The sequence below is a fragment of the Neomonachus schauinslandi genome, chromosome 16 (assembly GCF_002201575.2).
Source record: "Neomonachus schauinslandi chromosome 16, ASM220157v2, whole genome shotgun sequence".
Taxonomy (NCBI): Eukaryota; Metazoa; Chordata; class Mammalia; order Carnivora; family Phocidae; genus Neomonachus; species Neomonachus schauinslandi.
Genome location: NC_058418.1, coordinates 5532484 through 5549095, shown reverse-complemented (window position 1 = coordinate 5549095; position 16612 = coordinate 5532484). Strand labels below are relative to the sequence as shown.

The following is a 16612-nucleotide window of genomic DNA, read 5'->3' as shown; positions in this document are numbered from 1 at the left end:
GGTAAGTCGCCATGATAACTATTGGCAGAGTGTGGCGTCACAGCTTCTACCGAGCATGCGCACCGTTCACTCCCGGCGCGCTGAGAAGCCGGGTCGGGAATCTAACCCAGACCGGAAGTGGTCCAGCGCGGCCATTTCGCTTAGGTTGTTAACTACTTCTGAGCTATGTATCGCCGGTGTGGGAGGCTGAGGTGTTTGGGACATTAGCAGTGGAGATCCTGTGGGGTCTGTGAGGGGAACTCGGCTTGGGGTGAGTGTGAGGGGCTCGGGGGACGAATGACGAGGGTCTGCGGAGTGAGTGACGGGGTCCTCAGTGAAGGGGTGCTGTGAGACGAGTGGCATTTTCTGGTCCGAGTCGGGTGATTGGCTCGGTCATTTTCAGGCTTTGCGTGTTTCCTGTATGTGTGTAAGTATTCTGGGGATTTAAACTCTTAAGTGTGTGTGTAAGATTCTAAAATTTATTTTATTTGAGAGAGAGAGCAGGAGCAGGGGGCAGAGGGGGAAGTAGACTCCCCGCTGAGCAGGGAGCCCATCTCGGGGCTCGATCCCAGGACCCTGAGATCTTGCCCGAGTCGAAGTCAGACGCTCAACCAACTGAGCCACCCAGGCGCCCCCCAAGTGTGTTTTAGTATCGAATTTTGTAGTGTTGGTCCTTGAAACTTGCTCACTTGAGGACGGCGAACATCCTTCTGGAGCGGGCCTTAGTAGATGGTACTGGGGACGTTGGCGGAGTGACTGGCGGCCGTGATTGGGAGCAGGAGCTTCAGGGGTCGGAGGACTTTGAGGGTCCCCTTGTAACATCGGGGAGCAGTGTTTGGGGACCTACAGAAATCAGTGGGGTGCTAAGGGTAGCATATGGGAGCCGATGGACTGCAGGTCTGGGTGGTCAGTTATGGGGGTTTTGAGGCCCCTCCTTAGCTCCCTGTGGACATGGTCAGTACTTGGCAGTTGAACAGATGATGATGATTTCCTGTTGGGGTGCATCAGTTGGAACCCCATGTTGGGAATTATTCGGGGTCCTGTGGAAATCACACTCCCTGGGAAACATACTGGCAGCCAGCGTAGCCTGGGCTGTGTCAGTGACTGGGGGGCGTTTCGTGACCTTCTGGCAGTCCTGTGGTCCACTCCTGGGGGATATCTGGAGGTCAGTGCTGTCAGGGACTGCGTTTGGGTGTGGAGTTGGGAGGCAATTCATTCTGTACCGTCAAGACGTGGTAAGTGATCCAGGGTCCTGGTGCGTGTCTGCAGGTTTTCCAGGTGAAGGTGGGGGTCGAGGACAGGAAATTTAAGTTTTAGCTTTGTTATGGGGCGCCTGGCTGCTCAGTCGGTTGAGGAGCGTGTGACTCGATCTGCGGGTTGTAAGTTCGAGCCCCACCTTGGGTGTAGAGATTACTTAAAAATAAAATATTTAGGCAAACAATGAATCGTGGAACACTGCATCAAAAACTAATGATGTAACGTGTGGTGACTAACATAACATAATAAAATTAAATTAATTTTTTAAATGGTAAATAAAATAAAATATTCTAATAAGAAAAAAGTATGAGAAAAGTCTGGGCTGTCTAGGATGGGCACTGAAATGTCCAGAAGCTTGCACAGACATACCAGCGTAACCACCTCAGAGCCTCAGCTCTCTGAAGGCAACAGGAAATGGAAATGGTGTTTATGGAAGCTGACAACGGAGGGGACCACAGGAAATAGAGGTAGCTGTGTGCAGTGTGTAACGAGGCAGAGGAAGGACCGATTACCTTTTCTTCCGTCTGCAGACTGACCGTAAGGCAAAGCATGTAACAGCTTCAGTTTCCTCATCCTCATGCCTCAAAATGGGCATAATCATGATCGTAATGTTTAGTGGGCAGGGTTACGTGAAAATTAAACAGCGTATTTACCACATGCCAGGCAGGTGCTGAAGGCTTAATAAGACTCATCACATGTCCCAATGCCTGCGATAAAAATGTGCCTCCTCATTTTGGAAACGACAAAGTAATATCTTCGTATTCTCAAGGCTAAAAGGTGGCAGAGCTACAATTAAACCTTCATGTAGTCCAAACTCTGTGTTTTGTTTTGTTTTAAGATTTGTTTATTTTAGAGAACACGAGTGCGGGGAGGGCCAGAGGGAGAGAGAGAATCCCAAAGCGGACTCCCCACTGAATGCGGAGCCTGACGTGGGCTCGATCCCAGGACCCTGAGATCATGACCTGAGCCGAAATCAAGAGTTGGCTGCTTAACTGACTGAGCCACCCAGGCACCCCAGAACTCTTCGTCTTTTATTTTACCCTGATTAATAACTGGTTGGATTCTTCTGAACTTTTATTCCATAGTATCTAGCCCATGGCCTTCCCCTAAGGACCCTCAAAAATATTTGTGTGGAGCACATGTTAGAGGAGTGACCATGTGAGCATTGTCTCTCCAGGACTTCCTGGTGGCTTTGCAGAGCCCATGGGTCAGACCACATCATTGAGGCTGCGGGTCTCTCTTCACAGCCTAGCCAGACGTTCCCCAGCAGCTCTGATCGAAGCCTCCAGATGCCCACCCAGCTTGGAGGTCCTGGGAAAAGTGGAGTTGGCAGCAAGAGAAACTGAGAAGTGAAGCCCAGGAGAGACATGCCTGCTGACGAGAATTTGCCCCAAATGTGCCAGGTCCTGGGTCCACAGGAGCAGGATGGACCATGTGAGGTAAGCAGGAGGAGCCCCAGGGACGGTTCTCCAGAATTTGAGGGCAGACATGAGAAGCAGCAGATTCTGGACCCCCGTTGCTGAGACCGTGTGCATCCTCCTGCTGAGAGCGGACCACGGGGGCTGATGTCCCCTCATTCACAGGCCTTCTGTATAATAGAGGAAACTGTACAGGCTGATGGAGGAGGGTACGTTGTAGAGGGCTGGTCCTGGGGCAAAGGAAGGAGAAAAGGTAGCCCCTGATCTGGGTGGGAAGCCCCAGCCACTGGCAGGGAAATGCTAATTCCTTCCTGCTCAGCTCGGAAGATCCTTCATCCACCACTGGGTCTTTGCATATTCTCAGCTGGTCCCTATCTGACTTCTTACCTGCTTGGTGGGGGTTGGGTCGTTTCCCCTCTGTCCTCATGGTTTATAGAATCATAGGATACTAGAGCAAAAACCGTTTTAAGGACGTGTGGTTTTGCCTGTTTTAAAAGATGAATAAAAATGCCAGAGAATAGTGTTTCCAAATTGCCCACAGATACGGTATTTGATATTGGGAAAGAGAAAGGAAGATTCTTGGTTATACTCAAGATTTCCTGAAATTCCAAGTTAGTCTGTGTATTTATTTATTTATTAAAGATTTTATTTACTTATTTATTTGAGAGAGAGAGAGAGAGAGGAAGAGAGAGTGTGAGCACGAGCAGGGGAAGGGGCAGAGGGAGAGGGAGAAGCAGACTCTCCACTGGGGGAGGAGCCTGACTCAGGGCTCCATTCCAGGACCCCGAGATCGTGACCTGAGCTGAAGTCAGATGCTTAACCGACTGAGCCACCGAGGTGCCCCTAGTCTGTGTATTTAAAGACACTGTGTTTTAAAACAACAATGAGTGCATTGTTGACCTGTGATAGGTTTATAATCAAAGTTACAGAGAGATGTTCTGTTTTTAAGAAACATAATAAATGCATGGTTTATTACCATTGTGAACCAATACATTGTGAGATTATATATTTCAGTAATGTTTTAAGTGATCTCTGCCGACAGAAACATTTGATAATAGAAAACATTGAAAGAAAGGAACATTAAAACTATTACAGTAAATGCCAAGTAAAAATCATTTAAAAAATTAAAAGATACTGCCCCAAATATTTAAAAGTCATTCTTAAAATGAAAATGTAAAACACCCAAATTTGAAACAAAATTGTCGAGATCTTTACTGTGTGACTGTGTTAGCTCGCTAGGACTGCTGTCACAAAGGACCACAGATTGGGTAGCTTGAACAGAAATTTATTTTCTCGTAATTCCAGAGGCTAGAAATCCAAGATCAAGGTGTCAACAGCGTTGTTCCTTCTGTGGTATCTCCTTGGCTTGTAGATGGACTTCTTCTGACTGTGTCCTCACACGATCTTCCTTCTGTGGGGGTCTGTGTCTTAATCTCCTTTTCTAATAAGGACCCCTGGTCATATTGGTTTAGGGCCCACCTTACTGACCTCATTTTAACTTAGTGACCTCTTTAAAGAGCGTGTCTCCAAATACAGGCACATTTTGAGGTACTGGGGGTTAGGACTTCTACATAAGAATTTTGGGGGGTGGGAGGAGCTTGGAGGGGAGGGGCGCCTGGGTGGCTCAGTCGTTAAGCGTCTGCCTTCGGCTCAGGTCATGATCCCGGGTCCTGGGATCGAGCCCCGCATCGGGCTCCCTGCTCTGCGGAGAGCCTGCTTCTCCCTCTCCCACTCCTGCTTGTGTTCCCTCTCTCGCTGTGTCTCTCTCTGTCAAATAAATAAATAAAATCTTTTTTAAAAAAAATTACATTGTAGGAAAATGCCTTTCATTTTGCATTGATGTAGGTTGAATTGTTAAGAGTGTGATTGAAAGCACGTTCGAGTGGGTGTTACGATATAGGTTATTTCCTATTAGCTCATTCCCTTTTATATGATGAAAATAATTTTGTCTAGTTGCCCTGGTTTTCATTTTGCCATTTCAGTAGATAACTCCTTTTGCTAATTCAGATTTTCAGTCAGCCTGTAAATAAAAACGGCTGTCTTTGCAAGCAGCGCCCTGTGGCAGATGATCTAAATGGTCCGACACAGTATGAGCTTGCTATGGCAAGAAGGTATAACCTAGTTCCCTGGTCTCCATAAGACCACGTGTTCCAGCTTAAAAATAAATAAATAAATAAAATAACAGCTGTCAAGATTGTCTTTCTCCTCAGAGGCAATGGATTTTTACCCTATTAACTAAATATGTGGGTATTTACCTCCCAGTCTTTTAATGACACCCTTACACAGCTATGTGATACTGAGATTTATGAGAAACCTGTGTATTTGGTCATCGTCCAGCACAGCTCCCCAAATCCTTGGAATTTCCTGAGCTACAAGCAGTAGGAGCATCTTCTGTCACAATATTTAGTCTTGTCTTCAGTTCTTGGCAGGGAAAAAAAAAAGCTTCCGAGCCATAAAGGTGAAGTGTGTGTCTTGTTGTTTATAACAAACCCCTTTCCACCACAACTGGGTTTGTGTAAATAAGGTGAAGTTTGGAAATCCTCCAAGGGTGGTGGTTGCCAAGGGAACCAACCCTGTGATTAGAGGATTGGGACTTTAAGTCCCACCTCTTCACCCCCCAGAGAGGGGAGAGGGGCTGGAGGTGGAATCACTTACCAAAGGCCAGTGATTTACTCAATCATGACTATGAAATAAAGCCTCTGTAAACATCCAGTGGGTTTGGGGAGCTTCCTGGTTGGTGAGCACGTGGAGGTACCCCAAAGTGGTTCACCTGGAGGGGGCATGGAAGCTCCCACATACCTTGCCCCGTGCACCTCTTCATCTGGCTCTTGATTCGTATCTTTTACCGTCTTTTATAATAAACCATTGATCCTAGTGAGTAAACGGGTTTCCTTAATTCTTTGAGCTGTTCTGGCATACTAATTGAGCCCAAGAAGGGGGTCGTGGGAACCTCTAATGTAAGCCAGCCAATCAGAGGTACAGGTGACAGCCTGGGCTTGTGACTGGCTCCTCCAGGGGTGGGGCAGTCATGTAGGACCGAGCCCTCACCTGTGGGATCTGACGCCACCTCCAGGTAGATGGTGTTAGAATTGAGTTGAATTGTAGGCCACCCCACTGTAGGAGACCTGCTTGGCACGGGGAAGGGGGCATCCCTCCTTCCACACGTATGTTGGAATTTGGTCTAGAACTGGAAAGAGCTACCTCAGTTTGGAGTTTCAATTGAGCGCTCTTTCATATCCTCACCCTCGGAACTCACATGCTTTTCACGCCCACCCTTCCAGGAGGGGGATCAGCTTTTGGTCAGATCAGTGTTCCCTATTGTAAAGGAAAATCGCTTCTCCTGCGTGTCTCCTTTACACACACAGAACACTGCGCTTCTGACTCTTCTGGTCACCAAACGTGTGGGGATTTTTTCCCACACTAAGCACTTCCCTGTGACACCAGCTGGGTGTCCTACAATTCGTCAGCAGAAATTCCTGGAATTCGAAGATTTGATCCCAGGCAAGGGAAAGCTTCATTGCCATACAGTTTGCAAACTGGGGAGACAACAGCCTTCGGCTACAAAAGGAGGAAGGTTTAGGGTTAAATAGGCAAAACCCGCAAGTTCTGTACCCTTACCAGGGGTGGTCAGGCTCAGGTCCCAAACTTCAACCTCGAGAGCAGCATGACAAGCAGGATGCAGCTCGCGGTTTGGCAGTGGCTTCAGGACGTGGTGGCCGATGAGGAGCATGATAACATGTTGCAGGGGTTTCTCTATGAATTTTGTGCAGGCTTGTCCAGTCAGGCTGTGCTGACTGGTTGTGTTTCTCACAGTCATCCAGCCTGGTTAAAATTATAGCCTCTCTCCCTTGACATGAGGGAACCCATCATGTCCATTACCTGTTGCTGTCTAATTTAACTCAATTCTGGCACTATCTACCCATAGATAGGGTCAGATCCCACAGGTTAAGGGCATAGTCTGACAAGACAGCCCCTCTCCCCCTACTTCAGATGCCAGTCGCAACTCCGGTTTGTCACCAGCGCTTCTGACCCGCTGGCCTTTGGAGGTGCCCATAACCCCTCCTTGGGTTTGATTAATTTTCAAGATTAGCTCACAGAACTCAGGAAACCCATTTAGTCACTAGGTTACTGGTTCACTACAAAGGAGATTAAAGGATAAGAATCAACAGCCAAGGGGCGCCTGGGTGGCTCGCCTTCGGCTCAGGTCATGATCCCAGGGTCCTGGGATTGAGCCCCGCACTGGGCTCCCTGCTGTGCAGGAAGCCTGCTTCTCCCTCTCCCACTCCCCCTGCTTGTGTTCCTTCTCTCCCTGTGTCTCTCTCTGTCAAATAAATAAAATCTTAAAAAAAAAAAAAAAAGAACCAACAGCCAAGGGCGCCTGGGTGGCTCAGTCGTTTAAGCATCTGCCTTTGGCTCAGGTCATGATCCCAAGGTCCTGGCATTGAGCCCCGTGTAGTGCTCCCTGCTCAGCGGGGAGCCTGCTTCTCCCTCTCCCTCCTTGTGCTCTTTCTCTCTCTTAAATAAATTAATCTTAAAAAATAAAATCAACAGCCAGATGAAGAGATACACAGGGTGAGATTCCAAAGGAATCTTCTGTCCCCATACAGTTTGACACCTGGTTGGGTGACATATGGAAGTGATCTGGTTCAGCAGCCTGGAAGCACTCATTGGCCATTGGTGATTAGTTCCTGCCTCCAGCTCTTCTCCCCTTCCTGGAGGTCAAGGGGTGGGGCTGAAAGTTCAAACCTCTCATCACTTGGTTGGTTCCCCTGGCAACCAGCCCCCCATTTCCAAAACTTACCTCCTTGGCATAAGAAAAGACTACCCTTGGGCGCCTGGGTGGCTCAGTTGGTTAAGCGACTGCCTTCGGCTCAGGTCATGATCCTGGAGTCCCGGGATCGAGTCCCGCATCGGGCTCCCTGCTCAGCAGGGAGTCTGCTTCTCCCTCTGACCCTCTTGCCTCTCGTGCTCTCTGTCTCTCATTCTCTCTCTCTCAAATAAATAAATAAAATCTTTAAAAAAAAAAAAAAAGAAAAGACTACCCTTTATCGCTCTCCTCACTTAGGAAATTTCAAGGGTTTTAGGAGCTCTATGCCAGAAAACTAGAACGAAGACCGGCCCAGTAGATGGCAGGATATTTCTAGAAACTTTTTAACCACCCCCACCCCCCCAAATACAGTATGAACTGGGTGAGTTAGTGGAAAGCCATATAGATCGTGGTGAAAAATGATTAAAAACAAGTCTACCGGTAGCATCTCTATTCACCGGTAATGAGTAATTGACATCCGGGTCTTTTGTTACAGGGATCGGTGTCATTTGAGGATGTGACCATGGACTTCAGCAGGGAGGAGTGGCAGCAACTGGACCCTGCCCAGAGATGCTTGTACTGGGATGTGATGCTGGAGATCTACAGCCACCTCCTCTCCGTGGGTGAGCGCACCTGACCCGGGATCTTGGATGGACCTCGTTAAGATTTCCTTCCTTGTTGTGGAACGCAGTAGGGCATCTGAATTATGTAATCTGTTTGCCTTTGATTTGTCCTGGGTTATTCATTCCCTTAGGACACCTCTGACTATCACTTTGTTCCTAGTGAAAGATGTTGAGTTTTCTGATGAGCCCATACAAAGGTTTGCTGAATGGCCTGTAAAGCCCCAGACCACATCCAAATCGGAGATTCTTTCTCATTAACAGGGTATCACATTCCCAACCCAGAGATTATTTCCAGGATGGAAAAAGGAGAGAAGTCATGGGTAAGAGGGGCTCAGCTCCCACATCAGAGGCATCGAGGTGAGTGACTACTACCTGGCCGACGTGGGTATCTTTGGGGCGGGGGGGCGTTATTCAACTTGCCACACTATCTTTCCCCATGATGGTGGGCTGTACATTGCCTCCCACTCCCAGTTTCTGACTAACGCTGCAATACATTATCCTGTAAATGCCCCTTAGAGGAAGGTGTAAGAATTTCTCAGAGGTGAACGCTCAGGAATGGGATTCCCCGACCTCTGGGTAGAAGTGTAGTTAATGTGACTAAGGAAACCATTCTGCTCTTCAGATGAGCTGCATAACCTACGCTTTCATGGGAGAATGCACAAGGATTCCCATTTATGCGTCTTGCCTGCCAGCATGGCGTTTATCAGATTTCTTATGGCCCATGTGATAGGCGATAGGGGTGTTTCTTGTTTTAATTTCATTTTTAGATGTTAGAGCATCTCCTCATATCTGTCATCTGATTGGGTTTTCCCTCCGTACATGGCTTTTGTCATCTTGTTGTGTCCATGGAGTTTTTTCTTACGGCCTTTTTTCCTTTTGATTTGTCCCCTGAATTCATTGGTTTTTCTTTTCTGTGCTGGATCTTCTTTCTTCTTTTCCCCGGATTGTGGCACCTGCAGTTCAGGGCCCCCGTGCTTCCCTCTGATCATCCCTTCATATAGGAATTACCTTCAAGGGCCCTTCTATTCGGAACACCACGGCCTCAATTTTTTCTCGTGATCCCTGGATCAACCCCCTCCAGTCCCTGTGCCTAAACCATTCTCTTACCTTATTCAACCACATGGCGGACACTTCCCGTGGGATGACTCACTTCCTCTATTTTTGGGAGATCGGAAATTGGAATCCTCACACAAATCAAACATGCTTTTCGCCTTACACATTTTGCCAGAGTCTCCTGCGTGTCTTGGCTGTTCCACCTCAGTCTTATTTAGAAATCCAACCATTTTGGGGGCACCTGGGTGGCCCAGGCGGTTAAGTGTCTACCTTCGGCTCAGGTCATGATCCTGGGGTCTGGGATTGAGCCCCACATTCTTCTCCCTCTCCCTCTACCTGTTGCTTCCCCTGCTTGTACACTCTCTCTCTCAAAAATAAATTAAAATCATTAAAAAAAAAAAGAAATCCAACCATTTTTTTGAATGTGCAATTTAGTTGACCCTTTTTCTTAATCCCACTGGTCTCCCATAAGTTAGCTCCCATTTCCTCCTGCTTGTTTTTGTTCCTAATGGGTTTTATGGATTCTAGTCATTGATGAGGTCAGTCAAGATGCCATTGACAGATTTTACTGATACTTTGTTTTTTTTCCTGAGATTTTGATGGAAAAATAGAGTTATTACTATGTAGGATTAACAAAGTCTTTTCAGTGACATTAGCATTGTGGCCACATATTTCTAATTTTAAGTGTAGCTGAAGAGTTTCGTCACTCATGCTCTATTCCATTGGGTTCCTATTTTCTTCCATGTCTGCTACAGAGACATATATATGATATACGTAAAGGTAGAAAATATATACTATCTAAGAACACTGTAAATATCTGGGCATGAGCCTACTTAAAATAAGAAAATTAAAAAAAGATGGTTGAGATCATAAATTTTATATTACATGTTTTTTACCACACATTTTTTTTAAGATTTTATTTTTAAGTAATCTCTACACCGAACATGGGGCTCAAACTCACAACCTTGAGATCAAGAGTCGTGTACTCTACTGACTAAGCCAGCCAGGCACCCCTCTTTTTCCTTTTAGCATCTGTTCTATACTAGTAAATTTGATGATCAATGACTCCCATTCTTGGTGGGAAAAATGGTATATTAGGTAGTGTAAGGCTGAAAGTTACATGGAGAGACCAAGGGTCAGTGTGATAATTTCTAGAATAATTTCTTTCCTGTAAAACAGTTAAAACAAGCAGGTCAGCAGGAAGCCTCATTTCTTGTCTTCTTCAGGTGTATTAAGTTTCTCCCTTGCTGTTGTTGTACTCTGCTTTATGATACTGTCGATCTGTGTGATTGTGCCTGGCATCCAAAGGCAGGTTCTACTAGGAAGAAAAGGGGTGGAGGGCATTGAGAAGCTTGTGGTCTTACCACCCAGGCCAGAAGTAGTGCATAACGTCGTATGCATACTCCATCAGCAGAAACAGCCTCACTGTCCCACCTCATTGCAAGGGCACTGGGAGCTGTTATGTAGCTTGGCAGCCACATACCTGGTCACAATTAATTTCTATGGAAGAGGGTGACGCAGATTTCAGGGGACAGCTTGCTTGTCCGCTCTTTTTTTTTTTTTTTTTTAAGATTTTGTTTATTTGACAGCGCACAAGGCAGACCGGCAGGCAGAGGGAGAGGGAGAAGCAGGCTCCCCACTGATCAGAGAGCTGGATGCGGGGCTCAATCCCAGGACCCTGGTATTCATGACCTAAGCTTAAGGCAGACGCTTAACAACTGAGCCACCCAGGCGCCCCTTGTCCACTCTTCCAATGTACTTTTCTTGGGTTAATAGGTTCAAGCAAACACATTTCAGCTCTCTGGAGAGTTGAGTTTGGGCGTAGGTATTCTTTCACTGCTTGGCCGTGTCAGGGTTGGAGCTTTCTTACTTCTCCAGAGGATTTACAGGGCAGATGGATTTGGTATTGTTTCTAACAAGTGAGAGTAAACTGGGAAGTTAGTGATAATTTAGCTCTGAAAGCTAATGAAGAGCCATCCTCTGAGCCCCTCCTTTTCAAGCCTTGGCTGTTCCCAGATGTTGCCCTGTCATACCCTTGTCTGTATTTTCTGTCATCGCAGGTGCGTGTATAGGTATCTAGACTGCGTGCCTGCGTAAGTGGAGCCAGCTTAGAATTAGAAATTCTAGGGGCGCCTGGGTCGCTCAGTCATTAGCGTCTGCCTTCGGCTCAGGTCATGATCCCAGGGTCCTGGGATCGAGCCCCGCATCGGGCTCCCTGCTCAGCGGGAAGCCTGCTTCTCGCTCTCCCACTCGCCCTGCTTGTGTTCCCTCTCTCGCTGTATCTCTGTCAAATAAATAAATAAAATCTTTAAAAAGGGGGGGGGGGCGCCTGGGTGGCTCAGTCGGTTAAGTGTCTGCCTTCGGCTCGGGTCATGATCCCGGGGTCCTGGGGTCGAGCCCCGCATCGGGCTCCCTGCTCGGTGGGAAGCCTGCTTCTCCCTCTCCCATTCCCCCTGCTTGTGTTCCCTCTCTCGCTGTCTCTCTCTGTCAAATAAATAAATAAAATCTTTTTTTAAAATGGGGATATCTGGGGGCACCTGGGTGGCTCAGTCATTAGCGTCTGCCTTCGGCTCAGGTCATGATCCCAGGGTCCTGGGATCAAGCCCCGCATTGGGTTCCCTGCTCCATGGGAAGCCTGCTTCTCCCTCTCCCACTCCTTCTGCTTGTGTTCCTTCTCTCACTGTGTCTCTCTCTGTCAAATGAATCAATAAAATCTTTAAAAAAAAAAAAGAATTAGAAATTCTAATCTGATTTTCGCCAGAGCTCCGCAGGGCGATTTTGGTCAATTACTTAGAGATTCTGTGCCTCCTCCCGTTCATCTGTGAAACGGGGAGAGTAAGCGCAGTTACCTTGTGCAGGGTTGTGAGGATTTAAAAGAGTTTCCGTGCGCACAATGTAGAACACTATTTGGCACATGCTGCATGCTGTATGCGGACAGGTGACACATAATGAAGGCAGGGTGGCTGTCTCCTCTCGTCGTCACCCTCATCACCATCATCATTATTATCATGACTCAGCAATTTGTGTTCACCCTCAGTCTGCTCCTATGATTTCTCCTCCATCCTCTGCTAACTTGTGTCTCTTTCATCTTCTTTTTCTCCTCTAGAAGGGGTGTTTGGACTTAAAACCTCCCAACAGAAAATATTTGAAAAAGCTTCATTTCACGATGATAAGGAAAGTGAAGTCACAAGAAATGGTTCGTGGTGTTCCATTTCAGAAGACCTGTGGGAACATGCCAGTCATACAGTGAGGAGTCAGTGGAAGCAAAATGAACCTGCACAGCGTGGGGCCTTCCTCAACAGGAAAACACTGGATACAAAGAGAGACCGTGAACGGAAGGACTCTGGAAAAATCATTCATGTGAGGCCCCACCTTGTTTCTTCACAAAAAAGACCTCGTAAACGTTGCTCATTTGCAAAAAGTTTGAAGCCTAACCTAGAAGTAAATCATCAAAATCAAAGTGACAGCACAGAACGCCTTGATGAGCTTGTTGGCTCTGGCCAGCTGTTCACCCATAGCTCTTCCCATGCTGGCTGCAAGGGTATTCATCCAGGAGAGAACTTCTGTGATGGGGATCAATGTACGAAAGTCCTCAGCCGTAAACAGTCACGCACACAGCATCACATTCGTAATCAGGAGAAACCCGATAAATGTGCCGAATGTGGGGGGGGCTTCCCCCAGAAGCCACCCCTCGAGCAGCAGAGATTCCATAGCGTAGAAAACCTCCAGGAATGCAGCAGGTGCGCAAAGGGCTTCACCCCTCAACCAAAGCTCGGTGTGTATCTGACAGATCACACAGGTAATATTCCTTACATCTGTAAGGAATGTGGGAAGGTCTTCATTCAGAGATCAGAACTGATCACACACCAGAAAACGCACACGAGAAAGAAGTCCCATAAATGCCACGAATGTGGGAAAGCCTTTTTCCAGATGTTATCTCTCTTCAGACATCAGAGGACTCACACTAGTGGGAAACTCTACGAATGCAGCAAATGTGGGAAAGGCTTCTCCCAGAATTCAACCCTCGCCATCCATCAGAAGATTCATACGGGTGAGCGCCAGTACGCATGCGGTGAATGTGGGAAGGCCTTCACCCAGAAGTCAACGCTCAGCTTGCACCAGAGAATCCACTCGGGGGAGAAGTCCTATGTGTGCATTGAGTGCGGGCAGGCCTTTGTCCAGAAGGCGCATCTGACTGTTCATCACAGAGGCCACACCGGAGAGAAACCTTACCCATGCCACAGCTGTGGGAAAGCCTTCATTTCCAAGTCACAGCTTGATATACATCACCGGATTCATACTGGGGAGAAGCCTTACGAATGCAGTGACTGTGGAAAAGCCTTTACCCAGAAGTCACACCTCAACATCCACCAGAAGATTCACACCGGAGAAAGACAACACGTATGCAGCGACTGTGGGAAAGCCTTCAACCAGAAGTCCATACTCAGCATGCATCAGAGAACTCACACCGGGGAGAAGCCTTACAAATGCAGCGACTGTGGGAAAGCCTTCACTTCCAAGTCACAGTTCAAAGAGCATCAGCGGATTCACACTGGAGAGAAACCCTATGTATGCACCGAATGTGGGAAGGCCTTCAACGGCAGGTCAAATTTCCACAAACATCAGATGACGCACACCAGAGAGAAAACCTTTGCCTGTTACAAATGTGGGAATGCCTTTCTCCAGAGATCAGAATTGATGGCACATCAGAGAACGCATGTTGGAGAGAAGGCTTATGAATGCTGTGACTGTGGGAAATCCTTCAGCAGGAAACCACAGCTCCAAGTGCATCAGCGGATTCACACGGGAGAGATGCCCTACGTATGTTCTCAGTGTGGGAAGGCCTTCAACAACAGATCCACTTTTAATAAACACCAAACTACTCATACTAGAGACAGGTCTTATTAAAGCAGTTATTGTGTGAAAGGCTTTACCCAGAAATCAGTTCCTCATATGCATTGGCATACACATAAATGAACCAAACCCTAAATTTCTTGAAGAAGAAAAAAAATCTCCCAAGCGTCAGATTCAGTTGTAGGTTATAGAATCCCTGATTCTGAAAAACTCCAGGAATGCACTGCATGTTGCAGAGTTACACGTTATTTGATGTGAAAGAAATGACTCAGAAAACAACTTTTAAGAATGAGGGTAAATGTCCATACTCGTACTAGCCTCGTTAAGGATTATAAAATTCATCTGGGAAGAAACCCTGACTAACACATTGAGAAGCGTGTTTCTCTAGAAATTAGTACAAGACAGACTTTTTTTTACCAGATCGTTTATAGGAAAATTTGTGAGAAATTAATGATAACCCTGTTGAATATGGAATATCAGTATTTTCAACATACTAGCAAACTGAATGACCAAACGGTAGTGTGTGTGTGTGTGTGGGGGGTCAGGTCAGCACATACATACATAGATACGTATTTACACCCACATAACGCTCAGTTCTGTAGTGTTTGTTGTAGGATATCACTGCATAGCAGAGGTGTGGGAAGATTATATGCTTTTTTAAAGGATCTAGTGTAATTATGGTTATCAGATTGATTCCCGATTGAATATATCCTGAGATTGCACAGTCAATAATTATTAATTTCTTTATATATACAGGCATAGCTACCTCATTGTATCGTGCTTTGCAGATACTGCGTTTTTACAAATTGAATGGTTTGTGGCAGCCCTGCATCGGACGAGTCACAGTGCTATTTTTCTGACAGTATTTGCTCCCAACATGTCTTGTCACATGTTGGTCATTCTTGGAATATTTCCAAGTTTTTCATTATTATTCTGTTGGTCGTGGTGATCTGTGATCAGTGATTACGACTCACTGAAAATTCAGAAGATGGTTGGCTTTTTTTTAGCAATGAAGCGTTTTTTAATAAGTATACACTTTTCTTAGGCGTAACACGGTTGCACACTTTGTAGACTACAGTGTAGTGCCAACATAACCCCCACATGCACTGGGAAACCAAAAAATTCACTTGACTTGTTTTATTGCGACATTCGCTTTACTGCGTGGCCTGAAACTGAACCTGCAGTGTCTCCGAGGTATGCCTGTCTTGACACATGAATGTACTTTTTTGGTAAATGTATAAATGTGATTTTGTAATGTATACTGGTCTTCACAGGGCACCTTTTCTCTTTCATGACCCGCTCAGCTCTATCCACCCCACCCCACTCCCCCTGTTTCTTTCCACCTCCACCATCTCTGGTGAGCAGCTCCATAAATGACCAGTGTTAACCTTTCAGTATGGACTTTTTTGTATTTTTATACAGGCTCCTAATCATTAACACCAGAAGTCGGCAAACTGGCCATCAGCCAAATAGGGTCAGCCACCTGCTCTTTTAAATAAAAGTTTTATTGGACACAGCCATGCTCCTGTGTTGATGTGTGGTCTGTGACTGCCCCTGGGCTCCAGTGGCCTGCAAGCTGCAAATATGTACCATCTGGCCCTTTACAGAAGATGACCTGATACCTACACACACTCATCACTACGCTCATAATCCTCTACCTGTGTGGGAACTCTGTCCTCTCTTTTATAAACATCGGATCATACCACACACGTGTGTGCACCTTGTTCTTTCCATGCTGCGGTGCATCTGCTCAGTGGCTGTGTGGTATTCTGTGGGGTGAACACACGAGTTAATTCAACCATCCTCACAGGTTTCACTATTCGTTCTTCTCACCGCTTTCTTTGCTACAAGACAGCAGCAGGACTGCATACCCCTGTGGGGCACTGGCCCAGGAGCCAGGTACCCAAATTTGATCCTACATTGGTCACACAAGCTTTTAACTCCTCTGTCCTGGGTTTTTAAAGGACAATGCTAACAGTGCCTACCCCACAAGTTTTCATGAGAAGTAAATGGGTAGGTGAGTGGTCAGCACTTGGAGCCACATGGAGAGAACCAGGGAATTTGAGTGGGGCTCTGAATCAATGCCTGGAAATGAAAGGGTGGGGATGAAGATTGGCAGAGAGGAGAAATGAGTAAAATAAACTCCTTTAATAGGCAACCAGTTGGGAGGGCTGCCCTGCAGCCCAGGTCTTAGGGATTCTGTTCCAGCCTCCAGCTCCTCCTCAGCTTGGCACGGGGGCTCCTAGGGCTGGGAAGTTGGGAAGTTGATGTCCACGGTGAGGTTGGTGTAGAGGGGCTGCAGCTCCTTGGAGAGCAGCCTGTAGCCCAGTGAGTTTATGCCATCCTGCTGCCATCTGCGGCGGATTGAGGCCAGAAGGCCAGGGCTGGGGGGAGGGGCAGCCACGTGAGCCCAGGACTTAGGGACCCCCCCCAAGATGGGACATCCTGCCTCCAACCCCAACTTACCTCTGGGGGCTCTGCTGGTGGCTGGGGTCCTGCCCCTCCAGCATGTGGTAGCGGCCAAAGAGCAGATGGGGTCAGGAGAGGAGCATCCCGCTCAGTTGCAGCCTTACAGGGGGAGAGGGCAGGGAGGCCAGATGCCTGCCTCTGACAGGGTCCCT

The 16612-nt window shown here is 47.1% G+C and overlaps 1 protein-coding gene across 1 annotated transcript; it reads left to right on the top strand.

The window, feature by feature from the left end:
- Nucleotides 1-2539: 2539 nt before the first annotated feature.
- Nucleotides 2540-14045, top strand: ZNF175 (zinc finger protein 175). Its single transcript, XM_021681387.1, has 4 exons — nucleotides 2540-2675; nucleotides 7958-8084; nucleotides 8346-8441; nucleotides 12244-14045. The coding sequence occupies exons 1-4, from the start codon at nucleotides 2604-2606 to the stop codon at nucleotides 14043-14045; spliced, it is 2097 nt and encodes a 698-aa protein (XP_021537062.1). The 5' UTR covers nucleotides 2540-2603.
- Nucleotides 14046-16612: the final 2567 nt, after the last annotated feature.

Excerpts from the sequence above, each read along its gene's own strand:
- ZNF175 (XM_021681387.1), top strand. The coding sequence starts at position 2,604 with ATGCCTGCTGACGAGAATTTGCCCCAAATGTGCCAGGTCCTGGGTCCA. Across the intron at positions 2,676-7,957 it reads AGCAGGATGGACCATGTGAG|GGATCGGTGTCATTTGAGGA; the intron begins GTAAGCAGGAGG and ends CTTTTGTTACAG. Across the intron at positions 8,085-8,345 it reads CAGCCACCTCCTCTCCGTGG|GGTATCACATTCCCAACCCA; the intron begins GTGAGCGCACCT and ends TCTCATTAACAG.